Source organism: Microtus oregoni, unplaced genomic scaffold, assembly GCF_018167655.1.
Source record: "Microtus oregoni isolate MIOR12 unplaced genomic scaffold, Mior012 000005F_ref0000423, whole genome shotgun sequence".
NCBI classification, from domain to species: Eukaryota; Metazoa; Chordata; class Mammalia; order Rodentia; family Cricetidae; genus Microtus; species Microtus oregoni.
Window position 1 is genome coordinate 33,312,226 of NW_024543064.1, and position 27,566 is coordinate 33,339,791.

At 51.8% G+C, this 27,566-nt stretch overlaps 2 protein-coding genes across 5 annotated transcripts; both read left to right on the top strand.

Moving 5' to 3' along the window:
• The first annotated feature begins 866 nt into the window (after positions 1 to 866).
• Ipo13 (importin 13) lies at positions 867 to 20,658 on the top strand. 2 transcript variants are annotated; one of them, XM_041652317.1, is made up of 20 exons: positions 874 to 1,767; positions 3,491 to 4,227; positions 9,880 to 10,020; positions 10,123 to 10,264; positions 10,367 to 10,533; positions 10,736 to 10,856; positions 10,944 to 11,091; positions 11,463 to 11,644; positions 11,718 to 11,744; positions 11,941 to 12,075; positions 12,238 to 12,381; positions 13,704 to 13,784; positions 14,260 to 14,397; positions 14,565 to 14,661; positions 17,318 to 17,370; positions 19,488 to 19,554; positions 19,638 to 19,696; positions 19,825 to 19,914; positions 20,224 to 20,405; positions 20,495 to 20,658. In XM_041652317.1, exons 1-20 carry the CDS (start codon positions 1,684 to 1,686, stop codon positions 20,589 to 20,591), a joined length of 2,892 nt encoding a protein of 963 aa, XP_041508251.1. In that variant the 5' UTR covers positions 874 to 1,683; the 3' UTR covers positions 20,592 to 20,658. The 2 variants fall into 2 exon arrangements, 1 of the variants encoding a protein (XP_041508251.1); XR_005974363.1 differs by lacking the exons at positions 17,318 to 17,370; positions 20,224 to 20,405; positions 20,495 to 20,658 and having other exon boundaries at positions 867 to 1,767; positions 19,825 to 19,905.
• A 3,181-nt stretch (positions 20,659 to 23,839) lies between these two features.
• On the top strand, positions 23,840 to 27,116 carry Dph2 (diphthamide biosynthesis 2). 3 transcript variants are annotated; one of them, XM_041652019.1, is made up of 6 exons: positions 23,840 to 24,142; positions 24,383 to 24,495; positions 24,753 to 24,976; positions 25,174 to 25,857; positions 25,953 to 26,129; positions 26,209 to 27,116. In XM_041652019.1, exons 1-6 carry the CDS (start codon positions 23,996 to 23,998, stop codon positions 26,331 to 26,333), a joined length of 1,470 nt encoding a protein of 489 aa, XP_041507953.1. In that variant the 5' UTR covers positions 23,840 to 23,995; the 3' UTR covers positions 26,334 to 27,116. The 3 variants fall into 3 exon arrangements, with proteins under 3 accessions (XP_041507953.1, XP_041507955.1, XP_041507956.1); XM_041652021.1 differs by having other exon boundaries at positions 23,869 to 23,917; XM_041652022.1 differs by lacking the exon at positions 24,753 to 24,976 and having other exon boundaries at positions 24,134 to 24,142.
• The last annotated feature ends 450 nt before the right edge of the window (positions 27,117 to 27,566 follow it).

The following is a 27,566-nucleotide window of genomic DNA, read 5'->3' on the forward strand; positions in this document are numbered from 1 at the left end:
GCACCACCCAAGAACAGACCATCCAAAGGAAATACCTAACGTTCCAACCATTGTAGAAAGGATCACCTGCCAGCACACTCAACAGGATACCCCTAGACAAATGTCAGCCAATCAGGGGTCCCGAACCTCAGAAACCCCTCACCTCCACTTTTACTACTATAAAAACCCAACTCTTAACTGAGCTCGGTTCTTCGTTTATTTCAATACGTTGGTCATGTGGAGAGACCATTTGCAAACTTGCATAAAATAAAGGCTCTTTGCTTTTACATATGGGACTTGGTCTCCTTGTTGGTTTTTGGGGGACTTCGCAGATGGAGGCATAACAATATATAATGAAAACCTTATGAGCTCCTCCCCCACTTCACACACACAAACACACACACTGTGGTATGTGATTTCCTGGTTGCAGATCTGCAACACCTTTTTTTTCTTTTTAGCTGTGGGAAACCAAGTAACCCCTATCTCTTCTCTTCATTGGAGGGTGTTGATGGTTCACCAACACAACCAGTCCCAGTCCCCTGGGCCGGACCATGTCCTTGCAGTGAGCACCGGTAGAACTTGACCCTCTCCCCTTCATTCTCCAGCCCTGGCTTCCAACTCCTTTCACAGGTCCTAAGTCTTCGCAGGAGTTGCACTCCTGGGCACTGTAACTGAGCAAGACGGTACTCCTTGGTAGGCCGGAATAGGTTAGGGTTCTGCAGAACCTCAACCCACGTGCTCTGAGACTCCCTCGTCAGGCACCGCCTTCCTGTCCAACAAAAACTACATTTCCCAGGGTGCATAGAGGCGGGTCCTTGCTTCGGGTAGGGGCCCCTGGCGGTGCGCCGTTCCGTCGCCTGTTCGGGGGCGCGCGGGCTGGCACGAGGACAGAGCCAAAGACCCGGAATGAGTTTCCGCGTAGTTCCGCTGGGCCGTGCCTGGATGTGCTTGGTCGTGCCGGGCCAGGACAGGCGTGGGTGGGGGCCTGAGTTAGTGATACTGGGGTCAGGCGCTCGGGACAGCCCGCACCTTGCTGAGGTCTCCGCCCCGTCCCGGCCGGGCCGGCCTGTCTGTCAGTCACTGGGGCGGAGGCACCGACCATAGCGGGGCCAGACCCGGGAGGCGAACGGATCGTGGGCCAGACCAACGGAGAGGTCCTAGCTCAGCCCCTCAACTCCACCGACTCTGCCCCAGACTCGCGAAACTGCAACCCCGCGCTTCCTTGGACGCCTCTGTATCCCGCGAAGGGTTCTCTCCCGGGTGATCTCCCAGCCCCTTGACCTCATAGCATCTAGGAGCTCACCCAGACTAGGGTGTTGTGGGTACAGGCCGTTGACCCTGTGACCCCTCACGGGCCAGGGCCTCGGTTTCCCCTTTAGGCCTCCCTCCCCTATGACTTCTGATTCAAGGGACAGAGCCGTGACCTCCCGCTAGGACCCTTGCCTGGGAGCGCCTCACTGACGCCTCCCTTTTGGGAGTCACCTCAGTGGGTCCTCTCGGAAGAGCACATCTTTTGACATCTGCAAGTCCCCCCCACAACGCCAAACGAGGTGGGGAGGCCTCGGCAGCCATGCCCGCTCTGGGCATCCCCTCATCCCACCACTTTCTGGGTATTCAAGCCGGGGTCTAGCAGGGGGCCAACAGCCAAAGGGCTGGGGCAAGAGACAGATCAGGGTCCACCTCCCTGCCAGGCAGGGAGCAAAGATGGAGCGGCGGGAGGAGCAGCTGGGGGCTGCAGGGGCTGGAGCAGCACCAGCCTTGGACTTCACTGTGGAGAACGTGGAGAAGGTATGAGGGCCTCGGGGTGGGCACGCCAGTGACAGAGCAGAAGTTCTGGGGACTGACACTAATGCCAGAGCTCAGGCCTGGGCTCAGTGCCCGCTGGGATGATGCCCCTAGAGCACCTGGTATTTACCGTCTCTCGGCAGGCTTGGATAGCAGTGTTGCAGTGCCTAATGGGCTATTTTTGGCTTTCTGTGGACACAGTCCCCTTTGACAGATACTCTGGGGTCTTAGGTTGTTCCCTTCAGGGTGCTGATTGCTTAGACCTATAGCCAAATTGGCTCCTGTCCAGCTCCAGGAGAAAGGCAGGAGCACAGTGCTGGAGGAAGCCAGGAACTCACAACACCTGCCACTCAGTCATCCCCTCCCCCTTTTAGAAACCACACTGATGCCGAACCATCCCGGACCTGACTCACTTTGTTCAGTCAAAGGCTCCCAAAAATATCTGGAACTAAAAGCACCTGCATTATATTTTCATTCATCTTCAGAAAAGGGTCTTTTACTTATTGAATGGAAGTCGAACCAATCCTGGGCAGGCAGGAGTGTCTGGCTCTCTTGTTTTGTGCCGGATCCAAGTGGCTTGGCTCTGCTGGCAACTTAACAGGCCCTTCCTTAACTTACCTGCCTCCTCCCAGATTTCTCCATTGCCCAGGCCATCTTTTTTGATTCTGTGCTTCTCCCAGCAGCCTGGCATGCAGGAATGCATGCTCGCGCACGCACACAAACCTAGGATGAACAGAGAGCTAGGGATACCTTGATGGACAACAAGGGGCACTTGTAGAAACTCATTTGTTGTTCCTGAGCCCTGTTTCCCCTAACAAATGTTGAGAATGCATCCTTTCTGTTTCTGTTTTGTGTTTCCTTTTGCATCCCTGATGGCTCAACAAGGGGCAATAGCCATAAATGGGTTTCAGGGGTTATAGATAAGGTTAATGGATGGAGTCCATTTAGGGAACCTAGCCCTTGGGGCTGGGCAGTGTTGGCATGGCGGCACATGGTTCCATATGCTACCAGGGAGATGAGCCATTGTTTTCTTACTACATGAGGTCCCGCTGGAGTTGGGGCCCTGGGGATTCTGCTCCTGACAGCTCCTGGGTAGGCACTTGCTCGGGCTGCTTCTGGCCAAGGCTTCTCTGCATCATCTGATTGGAGGCTTACACGTGCTCTGTGAAGATGCTCTCGCCCTGCCCTCCCTTCCAGTGAATCTCTATTCCAGGGCTCCCTGGCCTGAAGCAGCCCTTCTCAGATTGCACACTGGCTTTAGTGCTGCCTCCGGAGTGACCTCGGGATGATCCTGGGGAGCAAGTGGAATTTGCTTGTTGGAGTCAGTGGGAGCAGCTGTGTCTGAAAGGGCCAGCCCCCCCCCCCCCCCCAGGCTATTCTATACTTTCCTCAAGCTTACATTTACCCCTATGGAGCCATTCCTTCCTCCTAGGCCTTGCCCTCACATACCTCCCAATGGGAAGAGCCCAGCCCCCACCTTTTCCGCTTTCCCGTGGAGAGCCCCTCTCAGAACCCATTTGTACTATAAGATGAAGATATAATAGAACATGGGACAGATTCAGGCTCTCAAGAGGTCAGCTGAACCCAAGCTCTCCCTTCCTGCTCACTCCCTCTCCCCGCAGTCAGGGAGAGGCAGCATCTTGCAGAACCAAGTCACACCCTCTGTTCTGGGCTCTGGCAGGGTCCAGAGTAGCCAGCACCTGCTCAGTCCTGTGCTGTCCTGCAGGCGCTGCACCAGCTCTACTACGACCCCAATATTGAGAACAAGAACCTGGCTCAGAAGTGGCTGATGCAGGCCCAGGTATCTCCACAGGCCTGGCATTTCAGCTGGCAGCTCCTACAGCCGGACAAGGTGCCCGAGATCCAGTACTTTGGGGCCAGTGCCTTGCACATCAAGATCTCTCGCTATTGGAGTGACATCCCCACTGACCAGTATGAAAGCCTAAAGGCACAGCTCTTCACCCAGATTACCCGCTTTGCCAGTGGCTCCAAAATTGTGCTGACACGGTTGTGTGTGGCACTGGCCTCCCTGGCTCTCAGCATGATGCCTGACGCTTGGCCGTGTGCCGTGGCAGATATGGTTCGACTCTTCCAGGCTGAGGACTCTCCGGTGGATAGCCAGGGCCGTTGTCTGGCTCTGCTAGAGCTGCTAACGGTACTGCCTGAGGAATTCCAGACCAGCCGCTTGCCCCAGTACCGCAAAGGTCTGGTGCGGACCAGCCTGGCTGTGGAGTGTGGGGCTGTCTTTCCGCTGCTAGAGCAACTACTCCAACAGCCCAGCTCGCCCAGCTGTGTGCGGCAGAAGGTGCTCAAGTGCTTCTCCAGCTGGGTGCAGCTGGAAGTACCCCTGCAGGACTGTGAGGCGCTCATCCAGGCTGCCTTCGCTGCTCTGCAGGACTCAGAGCTCTTTGACAGCAGTGTGGAGGCCATCGTCAATGCCATCTCCCAGCCTGATGCCCAAAGGTGAGTTTGGCTCTGGCTTCCCAGAGAGGGACAGCCCCACCCATCTAGCGAACGTTAATGGAGTGTCTGTCATCCTCCTGATCCTATACTGGAGACAGAAACAAGGATGCAAGTGAGACACAGTCCCTGTCCTCATGGTTGAGAAAGCGAGGCAGACATTAAACAACTAATTATCTGGTAGACTGCTAAAATATTTGCCTCCTGTCTTCCCCTCAGCCAGTCACTAAGTCCTGGCTGTTCTGCTCCTGATCATATTGCAGATCTATTATTTTCAGTTTCTGCTGCCACCCCAGCCCCAGCTGTCATCATTCCCAGATTGTAGCAGAGCTTTCTTACCAGTCTCCTGCTTCTCCCCTTGTCATCCCGACAGCCAGAGTTACCTCCTGAAAATGAGGGTCTACTCTTTCCATTTCGACCAGTGGCTTTCTCTGTGTTTAAAGTTCAGAATCGTGGGTCTAACTCCTAAAGATGCGTGCACAGCGAGGCACACACCAACATCATCTCATGCCACTCTCCTGCCTTCCTATGCTTCCATACGGCTCTTCTGCTCCCTGCAGCCCCTGGGCAGGCATATCACCTCCACTGCAACTTCAATTTTCTCTCACTCCCAAGAAAAGTACCCAAGGATTCTTCAGATCAAGCTTGGGCTTCTCTAGTGGGGTGGGTTTTTTTGTTTTTGTTGTTGTTGCCATTGGGTTTTTTGTGTGTTTGTTTTTTGTTTTGTTTTTAGAGACAGGGTTTCTCTGTAGCTTTGGAACCTGTCCTGGCACTCGCCTCTGTAGACCAGGTTGGCCTCGAACTCAGAGAGATCCACCTCCCTCTGCCTCCTGAGTACCACAACAGGCACAAAACCCCAGAGTGGACTGTGCCACCGCACATTTAAAGACCAGAAAGAAGGTGAAAGAAGTGAAGTTTGCATTTGTCAAACATCCGTCAGGGCCTTGCTGTGTTGGGCCCTGTGCTGAGCCCCTGGAACACACAGGTGAAGGCTTTAACTCATGTCAGCTGCCCACAGGCTGGTGAGCATGAGTGGGTAACTACCTTTCAGTACGAACGGCGGGAGCAGTTGCTCTAGGAACCCAGGGGGGCACTTAGCTCAGTCTGGGGTGTACGGAAGCCTGCCCAGAGGCTGTGATAAACCAAGCTGTACTCGGATGTAGTCAGATGCAGTTGATGGATTTGGGAAGAACATCCAGACAGATGGAAGCACCCAGGCTAAGTGAAGGATGCGAAGGGATTAGTGGTGGCTTGTATCATTAGGCATCCGAGAGCTGGGCTAAAAGGCCAGACTTGTAGGAGGACCAGGTTCAAATCCTTCAGGACCTTGTCAGCCAAGCTTGAGAATTTTTTTTTTTTAATCCTGGGACTGGTTTAAAGTTACTAAAGGATTTTACATGGATAAAATGGTTTGTTGAGATTCTTTTGGGTGTAAGTTGGGCTGGAAAGAACAAGACTGAAAACCTGAGCCTAATGCTTCAAAGATAGGGTTTTGGAATTCCTGGGTAGACATGGAGGGGAACACCACTGAAAGCTGCGTGGGGGAGTGGCTCAAGCTTTGGCAACAGCCTTGTCCGAGTTTGAATTTCAGAGTTGGTTTACTAATGTGAGACCTTGGGTGAAAGCACTTCTGAGCATTAAAGGAGGCGGTCATACCAGACCTAAGGTGAAGTGGTAGTGCTGGGGCATTGTAGTGTGCCCAGAGCCAGCCCTGGGTATTCAGTAAAGAGGATTTCAGTTCCTTGAGAGGCAGCAGCTCTTTTGTGGCTTTTACTCCGGGGAGGAAATCAGCAGCACCCATTAGTACATATATGCTGTGCATACACCACGTGCTTTAAATTAGGAGCTGTAGGTATGATGTTTTTGTCCATCTCCCATTTGTGATTAGGTTTAATGGTAGCCTTGTTTTCTTTTTTTAAGAGAGAAACAGAAAGCTACTGCTAAACTGATTAAAGCTGTTTGCTTTTAGAATTGGTGGTAAGAAGTAGAAACTGTTAGAAGCGGTGGGCTGGAGCTCCCACACAAGTACACAAGTACAGTGTTGTGAAGCACTGGCCTTTAAGTTCTAAAGACTGTAGATAGAGCAAGGGCTCAGTAGGAGAGTGCTTGCCGAACATGTATAAGCCTCGAGGCTCAGTCCCACCACTAAAGAGAAAAGAAAATAATAAGTGTTGGCCGAAAACATTTTGGTTTAAAGGTTAAATAAGAGAGCATGAGATGTTTAGTGTGGTTCCCATGTACTCCATAATATCGCGTGTATGTGCTAATATTTGCGGTTATCTTTGCAGGGGCAGTTAGTAAGATACCCCTGGGTCCCTAGCATAAGGTGGACACCAAGTCTCAAGTCAGAGCTCTTGTGACAGCATGAGGCTCAAGTGCTAAATGGGCTTAGGTGGCGGCTGAGGAAATTATCAGGGCAAGGACCAGGGTGATGGAGGGTATCCTTGGATACATCTAAGTTTACCCACCCAGACTGTCTCAAGAGCTTTAGCAAGTAATTGATGCCCCTTCTCTTCTGAACAAATGAGCAAGCAAGGGGCCAGTGAGAGAACCGATAGCCTCCTGGGCGCCCATTGGTTGCAGCCCCTTGGTTGCTTAGCAACTCTTCCCATTTTCTCAGCTCTGCTCCCAGAGCTCTAATTGTAGGTCTGGGCTGAGCTCAGTGTGAGCAGCAGCCAAGACATCCCCAACAGCTCTGCTCCAGCTGCAGGAGCTGACCATCTAGAGCCAGGCCTCTTGGATACAACCTTCACCGTGGTCCTAAAGATTCCCCTAACAAGTCTAGATACCTCTGAGGCCTCAGACTTGTTCTGTTTGCTCAGAGGTCTCCAGCATTGTGTGGTAGAAAATCTACACAGGCAAATTCACTATGGGTGGGCTACAACAAGCCAGGAGTTGGCCCTGGGGACCTGCTCTGTCCAGGCTAGTTTGCTATATTTAGGTTAAGAAAGTCACCTTGGGTGACCGATTCCTGGGTAATCCGGACTCTGCCTTCCCTGGGTGTTCCAATATTAGCCTTCCCTCCAGCCCAGCTTGCACTGGTTTCATCGTTTTTTCTGTTCCTCTACACTTGCTCCTGCTTTCTGGTTCTCTCCTTTGAATTTTCCCCCTGAAATACATTTTTGTTTGTTTATTTTTCAAGACAGGGTTTCTCTGTGTAGCCGTCACTGTCCTGGAACTAGCTCTTAAAGACCAGGCTGGCCTTGAACTCTCAGAGAGTACCTCTGCCTCTGATTAAGAGTGCTGGGACTAAATGCGTGCGTCACCACTGCCCAGTTTGAAATACATTTTTAATACTGGAATACCTTCTCATAGGGAATGGGGTAGGGACAGGGAAGTGAACTGGAAGGGGTGTTGGGCTCTCGTCATGAGGTCTAGGGCTACAAACCCAGATTGGCATAGATCCTTCGCAGGAAATTGTGTTTGCTTGGAAAGGGAAGCAGACCTGTGGCAGTTTAAGACTGTCTCAGTCTAATCTGTGTCTAAATTCCTGTTTGACCTTGAGCAGTACTCTGGGCCCTTCTAGGCTGTGTTGTCCTTGCTCTAACCTATTTGAGGCTCAGATAAAACCTACTAAGAGCCTTCACTGCCTACCTTCTGTCTGCTCGAACTGGCAGGTAGAGGATACAGCAGAGATGCTGTGGAGACAGCCTCCATCTCAGCTGCTAGGGAGCTTATGGGTCACAGCCTTGGCCCTGACCCTGACTCTGTGCTAGAGTCTGGCCTGAAGGTACCCATTGTCTGATGGTGCAGCCTGTGTCAGGATCCTGAGACTGAAGCTATCCCAGCTGTCTCCAGGCGATACCCTCTGGGGCTGTCTCTGAACTGGGGTGGATGGCTTTTACTAGAATATATAGAATGGGGGTATAGAAAAGGAAGTCGACATTCCTGGTCTGGGTGCCCCCTTATGTCCTTTCATCTTCTCACTAAGGTCCAGATAGTGTTGCCTAGCAACTTGCCTAGGCCAAATCCAGATAACATGGACCTTCAATCCTCCTTCCTGCTATATATAAATTACTACTGGTTGACATCAGAGAGCTCCCAAGCACCTGACCTTCTCTTAGAAGATGGCTTCCTCTGCTTCATCCTGTCCCCACAGAGTGGATGGAGTTACTGTCGTCCCCATCCCCCTTCCCCTTGTGTCCTGGCTCTCACTGCCTGTCCTGTCTATGCTCCAGGACTCTGACTTGGACATTATATTTCTCTCTGCACTTTCTTCCTGATCAGCTCTTACTGACTCGTGTATCTTTAGTTACCAGCTGGAGACTCCCAAATCTGTGTCTTGCTCTTCCCTCTCTACTGGGCATCGGAGTTTTACGTCCTGTTCTTTCTAAGCACTTCTATTTGCACATCTTGTCTAACGCAGGACTTCACCTCTTGTTAAGGCGTCCTGTGCCTTCTCTATGTCTCAGTAATTCCAAGCTGTACTTATTTGGAGAGCTATCTTTTGTAATCAGCCAGTTATTACATACTGTCCATTTTACCTGTTAGCCCTAAGTTCATCATCTTATTCGCTCTGATCCTGCTGCCACCAGACACAGGAGCTGGAACTTGGCAGCAGCTAGTGGGAACTGATGCCCTGTGACATTCCAAAGTCCTCTTTATTGGTGTTCTGACATGACCACCCTTGTCCAGTGTCTCCTGACACTGACTATTCCTTTCTGGATTCACAATAACCAAGTACCACAAATGGACGGCTTGAATGACAGAAATGGCTTGACAGTTGTGGCAGCTAAAGTCTGAAAGCAAGGTGTCAGCAGGACTATGCTTCCTCTGGAACCTGCCGAAGACTTCTTCCCTGCCGCCTCCTGCCTGGCAGTTGGCTGGCAGCTTTGTAGTCCTTGGCTTGCAGCTGCCAGCTCCGGTGCTTGCCTTTCTCTTCCCTTGGCATTGTCCCATGATGTCTCTCATCACGTGGCTGTCTTATAAGGACACAAGTCATACTGGATTAGGAGCACAGCAGTCTATCTGCAACAATGCTTAGGACCATGCTTTCAGGTACTGGGGGGGGATAGGTTGCCAACATCATGTGTTTGTGTATGTGCACAACAGCCTTGGTGTTGTTCCTAAGGAGTTGTGGACCTTGTATTTTGAGACAGGACCTCTCACTGGCCAGAGCTTACCAAATAGGCTAGGCTGTCGGGCCACCAAGGCTCTGGAACCCTCATGTCTGTCTCCCCAGTACTGGCAGCACAAATACGCCCAACTTTTTGGCATAGGTTATGGGGATCAAATTCATGTCCTCGTGATTGTATGATATGAACTATCTCCCCAACCCTTCAACATATCTTTTTAGGAGATGTACATTTCAACCTCTAACAGTCTGCCCCCTGAGCCTCCAAAATTCATGTCACTCTCATGCGAAATGCATTCTCTTTATCCTGATTCCCTCCGAGCGTTACCCCATCCCAGCATCAGCTTCCAGTCCTGCTGCAGGAAGTCCTTCAATATGCTTCTCGGACTTCCTTGTGCCTCATGCCCAGAGCTCTCCCAAAGATCTCTGACCTAATGTTCTCAGCATGAGCAGCATCAAAGGGGCCTTGACCTCTTTTTGGTAGGAAGGCTTGGTGGAAGGCTGGGAAATTGTGCCCTTCTCTCAAAACTGGTGGGGTTGGGCAGACGACTCTGATGGGTCATCTTACCTCATGCCTCTAGGTATGTGAACACACTCCTGAGACTCATTCCGCTGGTTCTGGGACTGCAGGAACAACTGCGACAGGCAGTTCAGAATGGGGACATGGAGACCTCCCATGGCATCTGTCGCATTGCTGTGGCCCTGGGCGAGAATCACTCTCGGTAGGGAGTGGGCACTGCTGGTGGGATGGCAGGGCCTATTGAAGGTTAAAGTTATGGACCCTCATTGAGGAGGTACAATGAGCTAACTCTTCCCCGTCCCAGGGCCTTGCTAGATCAAGTAGAGCACTGGCAGAGCTTCCTGGCCCTCGTCAACATGATCATGTTCTGCACGGGCATTCCTGGCCACTATCCTGTCAATGAAACCACCAGCTCCCTCACTCTCACCTTCTGGTACACGCTGCAGGTATGTCTGTGTGACTGTCAGATGGCCTGAGCCTTCATGAAGCTGGATCATGCTTCTGTAGTTGCTGGGAAAGTGGCTAACTGTCTTTCCTGGCTCTCTCAGGATGACATTCTGTCCTTTGAGGCAGAGAAGCAGGCTGTGTACCAGCAGGTGTACCGGCCAGTCTACTTCCAACTGGTGGATGTGCTTTTGCACAAGGCCCAGTTCCCTCCCGATGAGGAATACGGATTCTGGTCCTCAGATGAAAAGGAGCAGTTCCGAATTTACAGGTGATGCTAGCAGGCCAACCCTCGCTCTAAACAGTCTTAAATGATGAAATAAGGGAAGAGGCATTCAGCCAGGCTTACTGACTTCTGGGGGTTCCTTTCTATAGTCTTTAGGCAATTTTGCAGGGATATAAGGGTCCATGGGTAGGTTCCTGGCTTATGTTAAAGATCCAAGCAGTATAAAAGGCCTTCATCTGCTTTTCAGGGTGGACATCTCAGACACACTCATGTATGTTTATGAGATGCTGGGGTCTGAGCTGCTTAGCAACCTCTATGACAAGTTGGGCCGTTTGCTCACGAGCTCAGAAGAGCCCTACTCCTGGCAGGTAACTCCCAAACCTGGATTCCCTCTGCCTGCCGTCACTTGATACACCCTCCTCCTAAGTCAAGCCAGTGGTACCTTCTTTCCCCAGCACACAGAGGCCCTGCTTTATGGCTTCCAATCCATCGCAGAGACCATCGATGTCAACTACTCTGATGTGGTGCCTGGGCTCATTGGCCTCATCCCGCGGATCAGCATCAGCAATGTGCAGCTGGCAGATACTGTCATGTTCACCATTGGTGAGACCTGGCATTCATCCATGACTGCATTTCTAAAGCTACAGCACCCATCCCTAACTAAGCATGGCTGGCCTGCTGGGTCCTTCCTCACACAGTCAGCACTGCAGCCCGCTAACTGTCCTGGCAAGTCTTTTCTACAGTGCTCTGAGCTGCATCTCAGTGCTGCTAGTTTGCTGTTATTAGTGGAGCAGCAGTGCTAGGCCTCCGTTGAGTGATCCCTTACTGCTTTTGAGCATTGAGGCTCATGTTTGAGATCAATGCCTATATGCCTACATGACCCTGTGAGCACTCTGGATATACTGAGGCTGTAGCTCAACCATTCCGAAAGCCTTGCCTGCCTCAGAGAGCCTTCTCTTTGCCTTTTCATCCAGGAGCCCTGTCTGAATGGTTGGCTGACCACCCCGTCATGATCAACAATGTTCTGCCCCTTGTGCTGCATGCCCTAGGCAATCCTGAGCTGTCTGTCTCCTCTGTGTCTACCCTCAAAAAGATCTGCCGGGAGTGCAAATACGACCTGCCACCCTATGCTGCCAATATTGTAGCTGTCTCCCAGGTATGTGGTGCCCCAGGTGGTGCAAGCCTCAGAGTGCCCTGCTCCACACTGATATGTTATTCTCTGTCCCCAGGATGTGCTGATGAAGCAGATCCACAAGGTACGGCTCAAGCTTTCTAGAGGGCTCCTTGGATATTTGGTGGGGAATTGCTTACCCCTAAATCCTGCTTTTTACCTTCTCTTCCCGACTCACCTCTTAGTCTTTGTTCTTATAATCCTCCCCAAGAGGTTCATTCTCCTTTCTACTCACAAGCAGATGTGGTCAGAATGGACCATCCCTGTTTTCTGCCCCACAGACAAGCCAGTGCATGTGGCTAATGCAGGCACTGGGCTTCCTGCTGTCAGCCCTGCAGGTGGAAGAGATCCTTAAGAACCTGCACTCACTCATCTCCCCCTACATCCAACAACTGGAGAAGCTGGCAGAAGAGATAGTGAGTGAGCTCTGGGGACCTGGGGCAGCACTGGGACTCGGGGGCTTCCTCTGTGCACATCGGGGTGGAGATGTTGGAACTGGCACTCAAGGCTGGTGGTGAGTGATCTGGCCCCTGGGCTGGAGCTCAGAGGTCTAGAGCTTGATTTGATTCTCCTCATAGCCTAATCCCTCCAACAAGCTGGCCATTGTCCACATCTTGGGGCTTCTTTCCAATCTCTTCACCACACTGGATGTCAGTCATCATGAAGATGATCACGAAGGCCCTGAGCTCCGGAAACTGCCAGTGCCACAGGGACCCAACCCAGTAGGTGACATTGTCTTTGCCACTCCCTCCTCCTTTCCTCGTGGGATTGTCTACCACTCTCCAACCCTGTAGATAATGTTGGCGTTGCTTCCTGACCCTGCAGAAGTTATGCATTTGGTCCTTTGACCTTCCACTTTATATGTGGCCAAGTTATTGCCTCCCTCATCCTGTAGATGATGTTTTCCTTGTCCTCAGCTCAGCTGGGGTGATGCCATTGAGGTTTATTTACCCCCACTGTGAGGGACACTGACCTTATCTTTTGGTCCCTTTGAGCTGTATTATGAGCGTGTTCAGCCCTGTCTCCTTAGGGCCTCCTGCTTTAGCGTTCACTGTCTCCCGCAGGCACTCGGGTTGCCCGCCGTTGAGAGGAGATGCACAGAAACAGATTGTTGCTGGGCAGGGTGATGAGTGCTGTGGGTTTGGGATGACCTCTTTGCTTTTTTGTTTTTGTTTTTCTTTTGAGACAGGGTCTTGCTAAGAAGCCCTAGTGGCCTGGAACTTGCTATGTAGACAAGACCGGCCCTGAGTCAGAGATCCTCCTGCCTCTGCCTCTGCCTCCCATGTGCTTGGCTCAAAGGTGTTTGTAATTGGACGGTTTTGCTTTTGTGCTGTCAGAGATTGAACATAGGGCTCTGTACTCTGTGCATGCTAGGCAAACACTCTGGCACCAAGCTACATCTCCAGCCCTTTAGGTGATCTCTTACAAGCTGTCTGATCTGGGACAAGTCTCATTTTCCCTCTCAAAGGGGTCTGGCCTCTGCTCAGCTCCACACCTTAGCTTCAGTTCCCATATGGGCTCTAGGCCAAGCCTGGGCCCCATCATCCCGCAGAGCCCCCCTTTTCTTCTGTGGCAGTCATCATCCTGCCTTCCCTATCTCCCAGGACCTCAGCCTGCTCTCTGCTCTGCCATAAGCTGCCCGTATCTACGCATCCCTTGGGGCTCCCTGCCCCACGCCTATTTGGGTGAGACAGCATCTCTTCCTCCTCAGGGGCTAGCCCATTACTTTGTTTTTTTCTGAGCAGAAATGAACAGAGAGTGAGTTTCGTTTTGTTTTGTTATATTTGCAAAGCTATTTTAATTTTATCAAGAGCTTAGGACGTTTCTGCTTTGCAGTTCTGAGTCTTCCTCTGAAAGGACTTACAGTTCAAAATATTTTCCTTCATTGCTGGGGGGGGTTAAGCACACCATTTCTTGCTCCCACGGGTCCTATGTTCCACCATCTCAATGTGCAGTCGAGGGTGATGGGTTGAGCCCTTTGCCTCGAGCCAGATCCTCGGGTATGCGGCCGCAGTGGTGCCTCAACTCCTCCCTGTGTCCTTAGGTGGTGGTAGTGCTACAACAAGTCTTCCAGCTCATCCAGAAGGTGCTGAGCAAGTGGCTGAACGATGCCCAGGTGGTCGAGGTGAGCCCTGACCCTCTCTGCTCCTGGGCCGATTTTAGCCGAAAGTGCCAGAGTAAAGGATTTGCTGCAACACTAGCACAAAAAGAAACGTCTTTTGGGAAGGCACCCCTACTCTGCCGCCACCCCAGACTCACAGAAGTGCTGGGTGAAACGAGTGCGACCTTAGGGCCAAGCGGCAGATGCCCCATTGTAGCACCAGAGGCCTGGCTCTGCCTCGTCCTTTTGAGTTGAGATTTCAGTTGTTCTTACTGTCCCCTGAAAGGAAATGGTAGCGACGTAAGTAACAGGAGTTAAGTGACAAAGTTCGAGCCTGTGCTCCTCTGTAGAGAGTCCTTTGCCCCTTCTTTTCAGATTGAGGAATAGATTGTTTACCTTGCTTGGTTTGCAGGGCTTGACCAGACTTCTGGGTAAGGGTCCTTTCTTAGGCCTCCCTCCCATGACCTGCTGACGAGGGCCTCTTTTCTTTCTTTCTCAGGCAGTGTGTGCCATCTTTGAGAAGTCTGTGAAGACACTGCTCGATGACTTTGCCCCCATGGTGCCACAGCTCTGTGAGATGCTGGGTCGGATGTACAGCACCATCCCCCAGGCCTCTGCTCTTGACCTCACTCGGCAGGTAGGTCTTCTGGTTTAGGCAGTTGGTGCTCCGGATATCACCCTACTCAGAGGTCTGGCCCTGGGTGGGCGGTGTCAGATGGCTGCCATGGCTGGGGTCCCCGCCTGTGTTTCAGGGGTGTTGCTCTGCCCTGGTGAGGCTGACCAGCCCTCCCTGCTTTGTTGTAGCTGGTCCACATCTTCGCTCATGAGCCTGCCCACTTTCCCCCAATCGAGGCCCTCTTCCTGCTGGCCACCTCCGTCACACTCACGCTCTTCCAACAAGGTAAGTGCCAACCAGGGTGACTGCTGCCGCCGCCACTGCCACCGCCTCTGCTTCCTCCACCGGGGAGCCAAAGCTACCCACTCTGTTCTCCATCCCCCTGGTCGCACGTGGGACTTGATGGGAAATGGGGGATGAAGCACCGCACAATTGTTACCTATAAGTAGTTGGTTTTCTGGGCTTGAAGTGGATAAGATGGTGAATGGTGTTTTTACAGCCTGCCTGTGCTCCAGGCCAGCCTGGGTACTGGGGAAGCTGGGCTCAGACTCTGAGGGACTTGGGGCACTAGTCTGGCTCATTGCCTTCGGGATATAATAAGAAGTTGGAGGAGCATGGGCTATGAAACCAGGGAAACCTAGAATCTAAGCTCATCACCACCAAGCTAGTTGTGTGACCTTGGGCAAGTCACTTTCCTCCGCTGAGCCTCCTTTCCATATCATTTCAGGCATTCTAGTTCCTAGGGCCTGACTTGGGTGTCTGTATATGAGGAGTGTTGATTCCTTTTCCCATGTCAAAGTTTAGTCCTTTCTGAGCCCAAAGTCCCTTTGATGGTGGGTCCAAATCCTTCTTTCTGTGGCCCTCTGCCTGAGAGAGTTGGAAACTGGTTTCCTCTCTGATCCAGGTTCTGCCCTGGTACAGAAGCAATGCTGTTCCTCAGCCCCCTAAGCCTGGCCTGGATTTGAGCTTTCAGGCCAACTAGAGGTCCATCCAGAGCACAGGGTACTCCTAGCTCATATTGTTAGTGTCTGGTTCTTTGTGGACCATGGAGCAGACCAGAGTGGGAAGAAACCTGGTGTGACTGTCCTCAACTCCACCTTTTCCACTGCTTGTACCCCTTTTCTGGATGAGTCCCAGTGATCTTGAATCTGTTCAACCCTCAGTGGGTCCACTCCTCCTCACCTTCCATGAGCCCCTCCTCAGTTTAGGCTCAGCCTCACCTGAATTAACTCCATAAACACCTGCCCCATCTCCAATACATCCAACATGTAGCAGTCACACTGTACTGCACAAAATAGTAATATGGTCTCATTTCCTCTCTGGCCTAAAACCCTCAAATGCTGACCCTTGCCCTCAGGTTATTGTCACGTTCCCTTATGACCAAACTCTGGTTGTATCTCTAATGTTCTCTCGTGAAGGGAAGGGAGCAGTCCAGCCACACCCACATGCCTTGCCCCTCCAATTGAAAAGTGCTCACCTTGCTGGGTAAGCGCTCACTCTCTCATGCCTTAGGTAGGAGGCAGGCATTACTCCTCAGACAAGTGACTCTGAGGCACAGCTGGGTCCTTGTAGCTGTGTGCCACCCTGCACCACACTGGCGCTGCACATGAGCACAGGCCATGAAATGAATAACCTCCAAATGCCTAGTCTCTCTTCCTAGACCGAGCCCCTAGGGGCAGGACTGCATCGCTGCTATATCCCCTGTGTCCAGAATGAGGCCAAGCTCAGACACTGTTGAATCAAGGAGGGTTCCTTGCCCCCAGAACCTTTCTTCCATACTATCTGGCCCAAGCGGGAAGGGAACTGCACACTGAACACTCTTCTACAGTGGGACCCAGGCATATAGCCCATTGGACCTTTTCAGGACCCAAGAAGTGCAGATTTCAGAGATGAGAAGATCAGCCTTAAGTAGTAGTTCCTGGTAGCCTGCAGAAGGAAGTGAGGAAGACATTACATATTCCAGGAGGGGAAATAACATCTGTGGCTTACACAAGGTCACACAGCTACTCAGTGGTGTCTCAGGCAGGAGCTGCAGGCTCATGCCTATCAAAGCTGAGGCACGGATGGCCAGCATCATTACCTGTCGGGGTTGTTGGTTGCCTTGTTGGGCAGCATGGTCCCCATTCCTGTTTTGTTGTCCCAGTTCAGGCTTCCTCAAGCTCTGCCTTCCCAGTGGGTATTGGGGTAGCATAATGACTGGTTCTCCCTTTTCTTGGTATGTCCAGCACTGGGAGCTATCCTCAGCCCTGAGTTTGGCTGTTTCCCATGTGGAGAAACTTTGCTGGGATGGAGCAAAGTCATGACCTTATGATGCAGTTTACCCACCTGGCCCTACCAATGATGACTGACCAGCCTCATAGCACCCAGGGCCCTGCCTTACCCAAATAAGAGTTCTTTAGTTGAAGCAAACTGAACTAAATGCTTCCCGTGGCCCGACCAAGAGCTCTAAGACCATCAGACTGAAGGAGACACTTACTCTGGCTCTCATGCCCTGTACTTCCCAGGGCCTTTAGCCAAGCCTTAAAATGAGTTGCCATGGACCAACCCACAGCCAGCTCTGCTCTCCCCTAAGATGGCTGTGGTGGGGAAGTATATGCCAAGAAGCAGTGTAGGGCTACCCCAGACCACCAGAGCCGCAGCATGTTTCCTCAGCCCTGTGGAATCTAGAAGTGTCTGAGCACCGAGGGATTGCTGGGGGGACTGGGAAGTAGGTGGAAGGCCCCTGGGGGAGCTGGGGCAGGCCCGTCCTTCACTTTGCCGTCTCTTTCTGTTGGGCTTCTCCCAGTTCATGGTTTTTGTATGTTTTGTTTCTTTATCTTGCTTCCTGCTGCTCATGTGCCCCCATGCTGTCTCCTGCAGGCTCTCAGTCCCACATAACTATATGAGGTTGAGTTGCTGTTTGTATAATTTTTTCTTAAGTTCCATCTTTATTATATTTTAGGGCCCAGGGACCATCCTGATATTGTTGATTCATTTATGCAACTCCTGGCACAGGTGTGTTTTAGTTTTATTCATTCACGTTCTGTTCTCTCTCTTTCTCTTTCTCTTATGTTGAAATTCAATTTAAGCCTATTTTTAGCTTTCTGTTGACAAATTTTTTTTTCTGTTCAGTTGAATAGAGTTTCTTCATCTGTTTCCGTGGAAGTTGACAACCCAACATCCCCCTTTAGTGCCCCTTTGCCTCAACTAGCTCAGTCACCTACAAAGACCAGAGAGAGGCTGGTCCTGAAGGGAGGGACTGGGAGAGGAGGGGGTGGTGACTGTACCCAGCAGTTCCTGTGTGGCTGCCTTACCCAGAAATGTCAAGGGTAGGACTGAAGTTCGGGGCCTGGGCTTCACTGTCCCCGTGCTCCCGCCGGGGACTGCATGCCTAAGTGCTCCCAGTGCTCCCAGGAGGTAGCTGGGAGCAGCTCCGAAGAACAGAGCTCAAGGCAAATGTGCAGCCCAGAGTCCATTTGGTGGAGAGAATGTGGGGCTGCTGGTAGTGGGGTGCAGGCTCTACTGTGAGACCTCAATAGAATGTGTTTGTGCCTGGGGTGTGCTTAAGTGTGTTGACCTTATTATATATGTTTGGAGTTTGGGTATGGAAGGGAGCGGAGGTCATGTGCGGTGAGTAGGACGCACGTCGTGCTGAACATTGAGACATGTGAAACTGCCGTGACATGTGAGGAGGGTGGCCTCTATACTGTATGTGTGTTGATTGTGATGTTAGACCCTGGATGGACACTGAACATGAATATGGGTTGGCTGTGTGTGTGTGTGTGTGTGTGTGTGTGTTTGCTCTGGTGAAGTGAGTTTTTAATGGAAATAATGTTGTGAGTTGTTACCATGCCAACACTGAATGAGCATGGCAGGCAGATGTGTGCCAGGCTATGGGTGGATGGAGGTAGTGTGATGGGTTCCATGTTGGAGGATCCCATGGACTGGAGTAAATGGGGCCCTCGCTTGCTCTTCCCATATTCGCTGAGTTTGAGGTAAAGCTGGACGCTGACAGACTGAGCGCATACAGTAGGTGTGGCTCTTGCTCCCCTGGAGCCTGCAGTTTCACAGGGACACGAGAAGTGAAAAATAAGGGTGTGCTGACCCTGGGTGGGTATGTGTGTGGGGACCTGTGACGGTGTACTTTGGCAAGGAGGCTGTTTGAGTGTGATTGTGGGTGTGTTGGGATGGTGTACGTGGGAGAGGGCTGTGAGTATGTGCATTTTTGGGATGTGTGGGGTTGGGTGTGTAACTGTACTGACAGTGTGGTACGTGCAGACTAGTGAATGTGAGGGTGTGTAAGTATGACAGCGGTATGTAAGGAGGGCATTTCAAGTCGGGGTACATGTAGGGGTGTTTGCACTTGGATAAACATGGGGGCAGAAGGTGTATGAGGGGTTGGGAAGGTCTCTGTGGTGTGCGCTGGGGACGTCACTGGAGAACAGCAGTGTTTAAGGACTGCTGGAGCTGTGCCGAACGTCTTCTGTGACTCAAGGATGTGACAACCGTGTCTGGTAGCACTTGGGGCAGGCCATCTGCCCCCATCCCTCCATCTGCTACCCCATGGCAGCACTGGCTTCTAGGGTGGGGATGGTTGAGCAGACCTGGACAGAGTATCCTGGAGGAGAGAAGGGAGGCGGGATCTAGATCTTCTACTTTTCCTCTTCTTGAGGAGGAGCTGGGAGAATGAGAGGAATTGGGGTTGGGGCTGTGCTGGACTGGGGCTTCATGTCCTATTGTTATCTCTTCTTGCTACCCTGCTCACAAACCCAAGGATCCTCCACTTCCTGTGATTCAAAACACAGTTACTACTGGCCACCTGGAGCCTTTGGGAGGGGAGAGGGGAGGGTTTTTGCTTAGGGACTGATTTGGGATCTAAATACTCTACATTAATGGTCCCCACCCACAGCTTCTCCCATCCCCTGGCATTTGGGTACACCTACATGTATATTCCGCATCCTGGGGGCAGCTTCTCACTTGACTGAACTCTGGGGTAATGTGAGTTCCCAGAGATGTCTGGGTGGCATCTAGTACATGTGATGTGTGAAGTTAGGAGCTCGGGTGGCAGGTGAGTGGCGGGGATGATCCTTGGAGTTGCCTGGAGCTGGGCTTACCAGCTCCACCTTCTGCAGGCTTTGAAGCGGAAGCCAGATTTGTTCCTGTGTGAGCGATTGGATGTCAAAGCTGTGTTCCAGTGTGGTAAGTGGGGCCAAGTGGAGAGTTGGGCTTGGGCTCCCCTGCATCTGTAGGCCCCGTCTGATATACCTCCACCTCTCCCACAGCTGTGCTGGCCCTCAAGTTCCCTGAGGCACCTACTGTCAAGGCCTCCTGTGGCTTCTTCGTGAGTCCAATGCTAACCCTTGGCCCCTGTGACCCTAGGACTCAGGGGGTGGAGGTGTGGTGTCCAGATCTTGTCCCCAGGGAGAGGTGGGAAGGAGATGGGGCTCACAGGCATCTCATCTTCTGCAGACTGAGCTCCTGCCTCGGTGTGGGGAAATAGAGTCTGTGGGGAAAGTGGTACAGGAAAATGGCCGTATGCTGCTCATAGCAGTTCTGGAGGTGAGCTGGAGTAAGTGGTGGGCTGGTATGTGGGGAGACCTTCACTGTTGAAGCAGCTGGTATTGTTGGGGTGTGGGGCCAGGTCTTTGGTTTCCTAAGCTCTCTGATTCTGTCTCTCCCGCGATTAAATATCTGAATGTTGTTGGGGTTGCTGTGAGGGTCTGTGATGATCTGTGACAATCTGGCTCTCAGAAGACAGTGCCTACTTAAAGAGCTTGGCTGCGGACGTATCCCAGAGAGCCTGCAATATGCCTAAGACTCCTTGCTATAGGGGAGAAAGGCTATGTACTGAGAACCCCTCTTTCTTAGGCCATTGGGGGCCAGGCCTCCCGCAGCCTCATGGACTGCTTTGCCGATATCCTGTTCGCCCTGAACAAACACTGCTTTAGCCTCCTGAGCGTATGGATCAAGGAGGTACTACAGCCACCTGGTTTCCCATCTGCCCGTCTCAGCCCTGAGCAGAAGGACACTTTCAGCCAGCAGATCCTTCGGTGAGCGGAGCTGGTATGGGCCTGAGCTTGGGTCTGGAGGTGATGGTGTTGGTGGACAATGCTAACGTGCTCTCCCTTCCCTCCTCCAGTGAGCGAGTGAACAAGAGACGAGTGAAGGAGATGGTGAAGGAATTTACACTGCTGTGCCGGGGACTACATGGCACAGACTACACAGCTGACTACTGAGGGACACCTGTGTCCCACTCACCCCTTCTCACCCCTTCCTATTCCCAAAGAGTAAACCTGCACCCTCACTGCTGCCTGTGTCCTTTCTGCTTCCACCTTCACCTAAATGGACCCAAGCCTGATGGAAAAATCGAAGAATGCTTGGACCCAGGCCTTGGTTAACAAAATAGGGATGGCCGGGCGGTGGTGGCTCATGCCTTTAATCCCAGCACCTGGGAGGCAGAGGCAGGCAGAGCTCTGTGAGTTCGAGGCCAGCCTGGTCTACAAGGGCTAGTTCCAGGACAGGCACCAAATCTACAGAGAAACCTTATTTCTAAAAAAAAAAAAAAAACACGTAGTAATAAGGGGCGGCGGGGCTGCGTTCCTAGCACCCTGGCCGCCTGCTCGGCTAGCTTATGCCCCGAAATAACAACACACAAACTGTATTCATTTAAACACTGCTTGGCCCTTTAAGCTCTAGCCCTTACTGGCTAATTCTGATATATCCCGATCAACCCATCTCTAATAATCTGTGAGAACCGGTTTTACCGGGAAGATTCTAGCCTAGTCCGTCCTGGGTCGGAGCTTCATGGCGTGTGTCTGCCCGGGAGCGGGGCATGGCGTCTCTCTCAGGCGTCTGCTCCCGAGAGGAGAGCTGTGGAGTCTGAGCTCACTTCCTCTTCCTCCCAGCATTCTGTTCTGTTTACTCCTCCCACCTATCTTCTAACCAATGAGAGCCAAGCAGTTTCTTTTTATTTAACCAATGACCTTCCTCCATCAAACAAACAAACCCCAAAAACCCCAAAACTCTCTAAGTTCGAGACCAGTCTGTCTATAGAATGAGTTACAGGATAGCCAGAGGTAAAAAGTGAGAGAGATCTGTCTCAAAAAACAAACAAAAACAAAAGAGTGGTAGGACACCTAGCTCCCAGAGTGGGCACTTGTCTAAGTTGCTTAGCCTGGAACCAAATACTGTCCCTTCTCCCAGGGTGAGAGGGTACATCAGCATCAGCAACCCTACCCACTCCTGTTAGATTCATGTACACATTTAATCAGCAATGCTGAGTACTAAGTCCCTGGTTCTACCCCAAACTAAGTCTGACCCCTTTCATAGCCACTGTACACAGTGGAGAAAGTTACATTTCTGATGAGAAAATATGGGCCTTCAGGATCCACGTGGAGTGTGGGAAGAAATGGAGTGGAGTTTTATTTCCAGACTTTATATTTCTATTTGCATTTATTTACGTTTATTTTTTATTTTGGAGGAAAATAGTTTGAGTACATTGCAAGAGGACAGAGCACTGGGTCATAACTCGTGATCACCTGCAGCCTGATAAGGTGTTTTAGAACACCTGAATTTGTACATGGTCAAGGGGGCTGTACAAAGTGTGTGTGTGTGTGTAGGGGGAGTGCAGCTGGAAGGCCTTTCAGTCCTTACAAAGGACTGTTGCCTAACTTAGTATTGCTTGTGAACCCAACTCTGCCCTCTCAGGACTGCTAATGCAGGCTTATCAGGACCATGGACAGCGCCCAGCAGCTGGGCTTCCTCCTTTACTTTCTGAGCTAAAGTTCCGTCTGGCCTGCCCCAGACTTGTCAGTAAAACCTGAAGAGCAGAGCTGAGTTTTCCTCACTCCCGTCTGTGATATTGGAGTTCATTTTGGTGGGAGAACCTCAGCCTACTCCTCTGCTCTTTTCCTGGCTTTTGTATTGATTCTGCCCTTTTTCATTCCTTGTTTTCCTGAGCCAGCTAGCATCTGTCTCAAACGCTATCTCCTTTATCATCCCAGTCCTCAGTTCCAGTTTTTGAAAATCTTAGGTATTGCTTATATTGGTTAATGAGTAAAGAAACTGGCTTGGCCTGATAGGGTAGAACAGAGTTAGGCAGGGAGAACTGAACTGAATGCTGGGAGGAAGAAGGCAGAGTGAGAGACACCATGTAGCCCCGCTGGAGACAGACGCTGGAACTTTAGCTGGTAAGCTACAGCCAGTGGCGATACACAGATTAATAGAAATGGGTTAAATTTTAGCCAATAAGAAGTCAGGACTAATGGGCCAAGCAGTGATTTAATTTGGTTTCTGTGTTATTTTAAGTCTAAGCTAGCCAGGTGATCAGGAACCAACAAGTGGCCTCCCTCCTCCAACATAGGTGTATATATGCCTGAATATGTCTGTACCACATGAGTGTAGCTACCTGCAGGTATTAGAAGAGGGGTCACCAAGAACTGGAGTAACAAGCAGTTATGAGCCACCACGTGGGTACTGGTGAATGAACCTAGTACTCTGCAAGAACAGCAAATGCTCTTAGCCACTGAGCCATTTCACCAGCCCCATCCTTACAGTACTGATTTCTCATCTCCCCTGGCGGATACAGAGATGGGCCACATGTTTTCAGTCCTCTTATCCCACTACATGCTAAGAGCCCTTGTCCCCTACCCTCCCTCCTCATGATAAAGTAGTGTGTAAGGTAGGTAAGTGTAGGGTCTAGGGCAGGGGATGTAGCTAAGCAGCAGCCCTCTTGCCTAGCGTGCACAAGGTCTCGGGTTAAGATCCAAGGAGGTGAGGAGAGAATAAATGTGGGGTCTACAGCCCAGTTTCTGGTTTTGATGCTGATTATCCCACTGTCCTACTGTTTTTTGTTAGTTACTTCAGATCTGTTTCTTTAAGTCGGGATGATTCTCGCTCCTAAGAATGTAGTGCCTAATGAATTTAGCAAAGGGCTCTGTGTTTGATTGACAAATTTGAAGATAGCGGGTATAGTTATAATTTGACCCTTGGGACAGTCCTTCAGCAGACAAGGTAAAGGGCATAAAGACATTGATTCCTACAATGCCTGGCAGTAAGTGCCCACCCACAAATATTCAATCCAAGCAGTGGGTACCTATTTGGAAATTATGCCGAACAGAGAGACCCAGCTTCGTTTACACAGCAAGACTCTGTCTCAAATTATGGGGTCTGTGAGATGGCTTGGAGGATTAGGAAGCTTGCAGCCAAATCTGAAGACCTGAGTTGGATCTTCAAAAACCCTTGCTCTCACCGTATGTACATGCACACATACACAAATGTTAAAAACAAATTTCATTGCACATGAGATACTTAATGTGACCAGCAGATAGGACCTGCTCACACTGAATTAGTGATTTAGGAAGCTGAAGTTCCACAGGGCACCAGCAGGCTGACCTGAAGGTACCCGGAAAGAAGCTGTAGCCTGTGGAACTACAACACCCACAAGGCTTCGCGGCACTTCCGATTGGTCCTGAGTACCCGGAAGTAATCTCAGTAGGTCCATGCGTAGTGGAGAACCGGGAGTTTGGAAGCGTTGGACGTGAATCCTGGGGCCCCTGAACAGGTTGGTCCCAAGCCACAAACAAAACTGCTGTGACTTCGAGGGGCGCAGCTGCGTCTCGCCCCACTCAACCTGTGCCCCATGGAGTCTACGTTCAGCAGCCCCGCGGAGACGGCCCTACAGCGGGAGGCCGGCGTCCCAGGACTGCTCACTCCTCCCGAAGACCTTGACCGAGTGTATGAGCTGGAGCGAGTCACAAAATTTGTCTGCGACTTAGGGTGTCAGCGGGTGAGGGCCAACTTAGAAAGCGAGGGTTGGCTCGCCTCTGGGGATGGCTTGCTGGGACTGGGATTTTGGATGCTATGTGGGTTGAGGAAATCGGAGTCCGCCCGCGTCGAACGGACCACCCCCACTCCGTGGGACCGAGTGTCCCTCTGGAAGTAGGGGTTTTGAAACTTGAGTGTCTCTTTTACAGACGCTCTTGGTGGAGAAGTGAACCGTTGCTGACTTTATGATTTGTGCTTACAGGTGGCACTACAGTTCCCTGACCAGTTACTGGGAGACGCTGCAGCAGTGGCTGCACGGCTGGAGGAAGTCACGGGATCTAAGATGTTCATTTTGGGAGACACGACTTATGGCAGGTGTGAACTCGTGCTGGGAGTCAGTGGTCGGGTCTGAAGATCTAGGCCCCGTGGGGTTTTCTTGCTGACAGGATCTGCCTCCAGTGACTGTGTTTGAATGATGATGATAAGCTCCTAGTGCCGGCGTCCCTCCGTGACAGTGAATACCTAACATGTTACCACTTTATCCAATGGCCACATTTCCCTTTGATGAAAGCCCTTTCCAGGTAGGGAGGCCTCTCACCAGCGCTCTCTCTCTCTCTCCCCGCCCCCTGCAGCTGCTGTGTGGATGTTCTGGGTGCTGAGCAGGCTGGAGCGCAAGCCCTTGTCCATTTTGGTCCTGCCTGCTTAAGCCCCCCTGCCCGTCTGCTGCCCATCACCTTCGTCCTTGGTCAGCGCTCTGTTGCCTTAGAGCTCTGTGCAAAGGCCTTTGAAGCCCAGAACCCAGATCCCACAGCCCCGGTGGTACTGCTGAGTGAGCCAGCTTGTGCCCACGCCCTAGGTGAGAAATTATACCTGTGAGGGAAGGAGGGGTAGATGCGTGGCTGCATGCCTTAATTTCCCCTATGAAACGCACTTGCATAGAGCGCTTGCTAGCAGCTTGGCCTCGCTTGTACTTTAGGGTCACATTTAGTCTCCTGGGGATGAGGCATCGCCTGTGCTGGACTTCAACTCTCATGCCACCCCCTTCTCTTTCAGAGGCTTTGGCCGCTCTCCTGTGCCCAAAGTATCAAGATCTGCTCATCTCCAGTCCAGCTCTGCCCCTGCCAGTGGGGTCCCCAAGTTCACAGCCTGAGCCCCTTGAACGTTTTGGACGACGCTTCCCCCTGAGCCCAGGAAAGTGTCTGGAAGAATACGGTGCCTTCTATGTAGGGGGCTCTCAAGCTAGCTCTGACCCTATCCTTGATCCAGACCTGAGCAGACTGCTCTTGGGGTGGACACCAGGACGACCCTTCATTTCCTGCTGTCCAGACACAGGACAGACACAGGACCAGGGTGCCCAGGCTGGGCGGCTAAGAGCTCGAAGACTATATCTTGTAGAGCGGGCCAGAGATGCCCGTGTAGTAGGGCTGCTGGCAGGCACATTAGGTGTAGCTCAACACCGCGAGGCCCTGGCACACTTGCGGAAGCTGACTGAGGCTGCTGGGAAACGGAGCTACGTATTGGCCCTGGGGAGGCCCACACCTGCCAAGCTTGCCAACTTCCCTGAGATGGACGTCTTTGTGCTTTTGGCCTGTCCTCTGGGAGCCCTAGCCCCCCAACCTTCAGGTGGCTTCTTGCGGCCTGTATTGATGCCATGTGAACTGGAGGCTGCCTGTAACCCTGCCTGGCCACCGCCAGGCCTGGCTCCCCACCTCACACATTATGCAGAGCTGTTGCCCGGTGAGTGGCGGGGGGAGAGGGGGCACATCTTGGCTTGAAAGTTGGGGCTTGGAGTTGAAGGACCAGGATAGCTATCCTCTCTCCTTCCTTCTCAGGTTCCCCCTTCCATGTGCCACTCCCACCACCTGAGTCAGAGCTGTGGGACACCCCAGATGTATCCCTCATTTCTGGGGAGCTCCGAGCACCACCTTCGTGGAAATTGTCACGTGACACTGGGTGCTCTGCCCTAGCTCAAAGGCCACAGCTGGATCTGGCTGAGAGCAGCCCTGCAGGTAAGCATGCGAGTGCCTGCCCCCTGCTAGGGTCCTGTCCAGGTCCAGCCCACACAGCTTGTTCTCATTCCCTCTACAGCTTCGTTCCTCAGTTCCCGGAGCTGGCAGGGGCTGGAGCCCCGCCTGGGCCAGACACCAGTGAAAGAAGCCGTCCGCGGAAGACGGGGTATTGCCATTGCCTATGAGGATGAAGGAAGCAGCTGATGCCATGCGAGGCCAGTGTCATAGAGTGACAAATCGGCTGAACCAGCGTCTCCTCCTCTTGAAGGAACCTGGACAGAGGGAATGCCAGTGGCTTCTCCCTGAGGGCCTATCTAGCCTGTCCTGGCACTGGCTCAGCATGCCTCGGTACAATAAACGCCTGCTTGGTGGGGAAAAAAGGTTCAGGCCTTTCCTGGGCCCATCTGTCAGCAGCCTGGGACTGTGGCTGTCCCCAGTTCCTGGTGTGCAGTATAGTTCTGCCCTTGTTCAGGGGCAGGAGTTGGATGATCCACACCGGGTTCTTCCCCTCAGCACTGTTGAGGGCAGGGACAGGAGATGATCCACACCAGGATTCTTCCCCTCAGCACTGTTGAGGGCAGGGGCAGGAGTTGATCCACACCAGGATTCTTCCCCTCAGCGCTGGTGGCTTTCTAGGCAGAGTGGTTCTACTGCGGAGGCTATTCTGTAAATGGTGGGATGTTTAGCTTTAGCAAAAGCACCTCCCCCCAGGTATGACAACTCAAATGATCTCCAGATGCCATGTAACTGTTTCTAATTGAGAAACAGTCTAGACCCCTACTGTCCAAGACAGTGTTCATGAGACACATGACTTCTCCAGTTCTAAAGTGGATGAAACCTGTTTCTCAGTTCCACTGATGACAGTTCAGGCACTCGCATGGCAGTGTGGGACAGTTCTGTCACAGCACAAAGCTCTGCAGGACAGTGCTGGTTATGCTGACTCAGACTTGTCTCTGGGAGACACCAAGAAAACTGAAATAAACTGAATCCTCCTCCTCTTGCTTCTCATTATTCACCAAACACATCTTGGTTCTACACAATTCCTGTGGGTGGGTACAGGAGTTACATATGTGACCAGGTTCCTGTCCTCGGAGTGTGGTTGGGAAGAAATAGTGACCCCGTGAATTAGAATTGTATGTGAAGAAGGGAGCCCCGGGGACAACTGGACCTCAGCAGATTCAAGAGGCATCCCATGTAGGGGAGTCCTGAGCTGGATCTTGAAGAGACAAAAAAATATTGTCAGAATAAAAGAAGTGGAAAAGCACATTGGGCCTAAACAGACCAGTCAACATGGTGGGTACTTCAACCAAAGTGTCGTTGCTGGGGCTGGAGGTGTAGCTTGGTAGTGTGCTTGTCTTAAGTTGTAGGTCCTAGGGTTTAATTCCCCAGCACTGGAGTGTGTGTCTGTTTGTCTGTCTGTGGTTATTTAATCCCAGA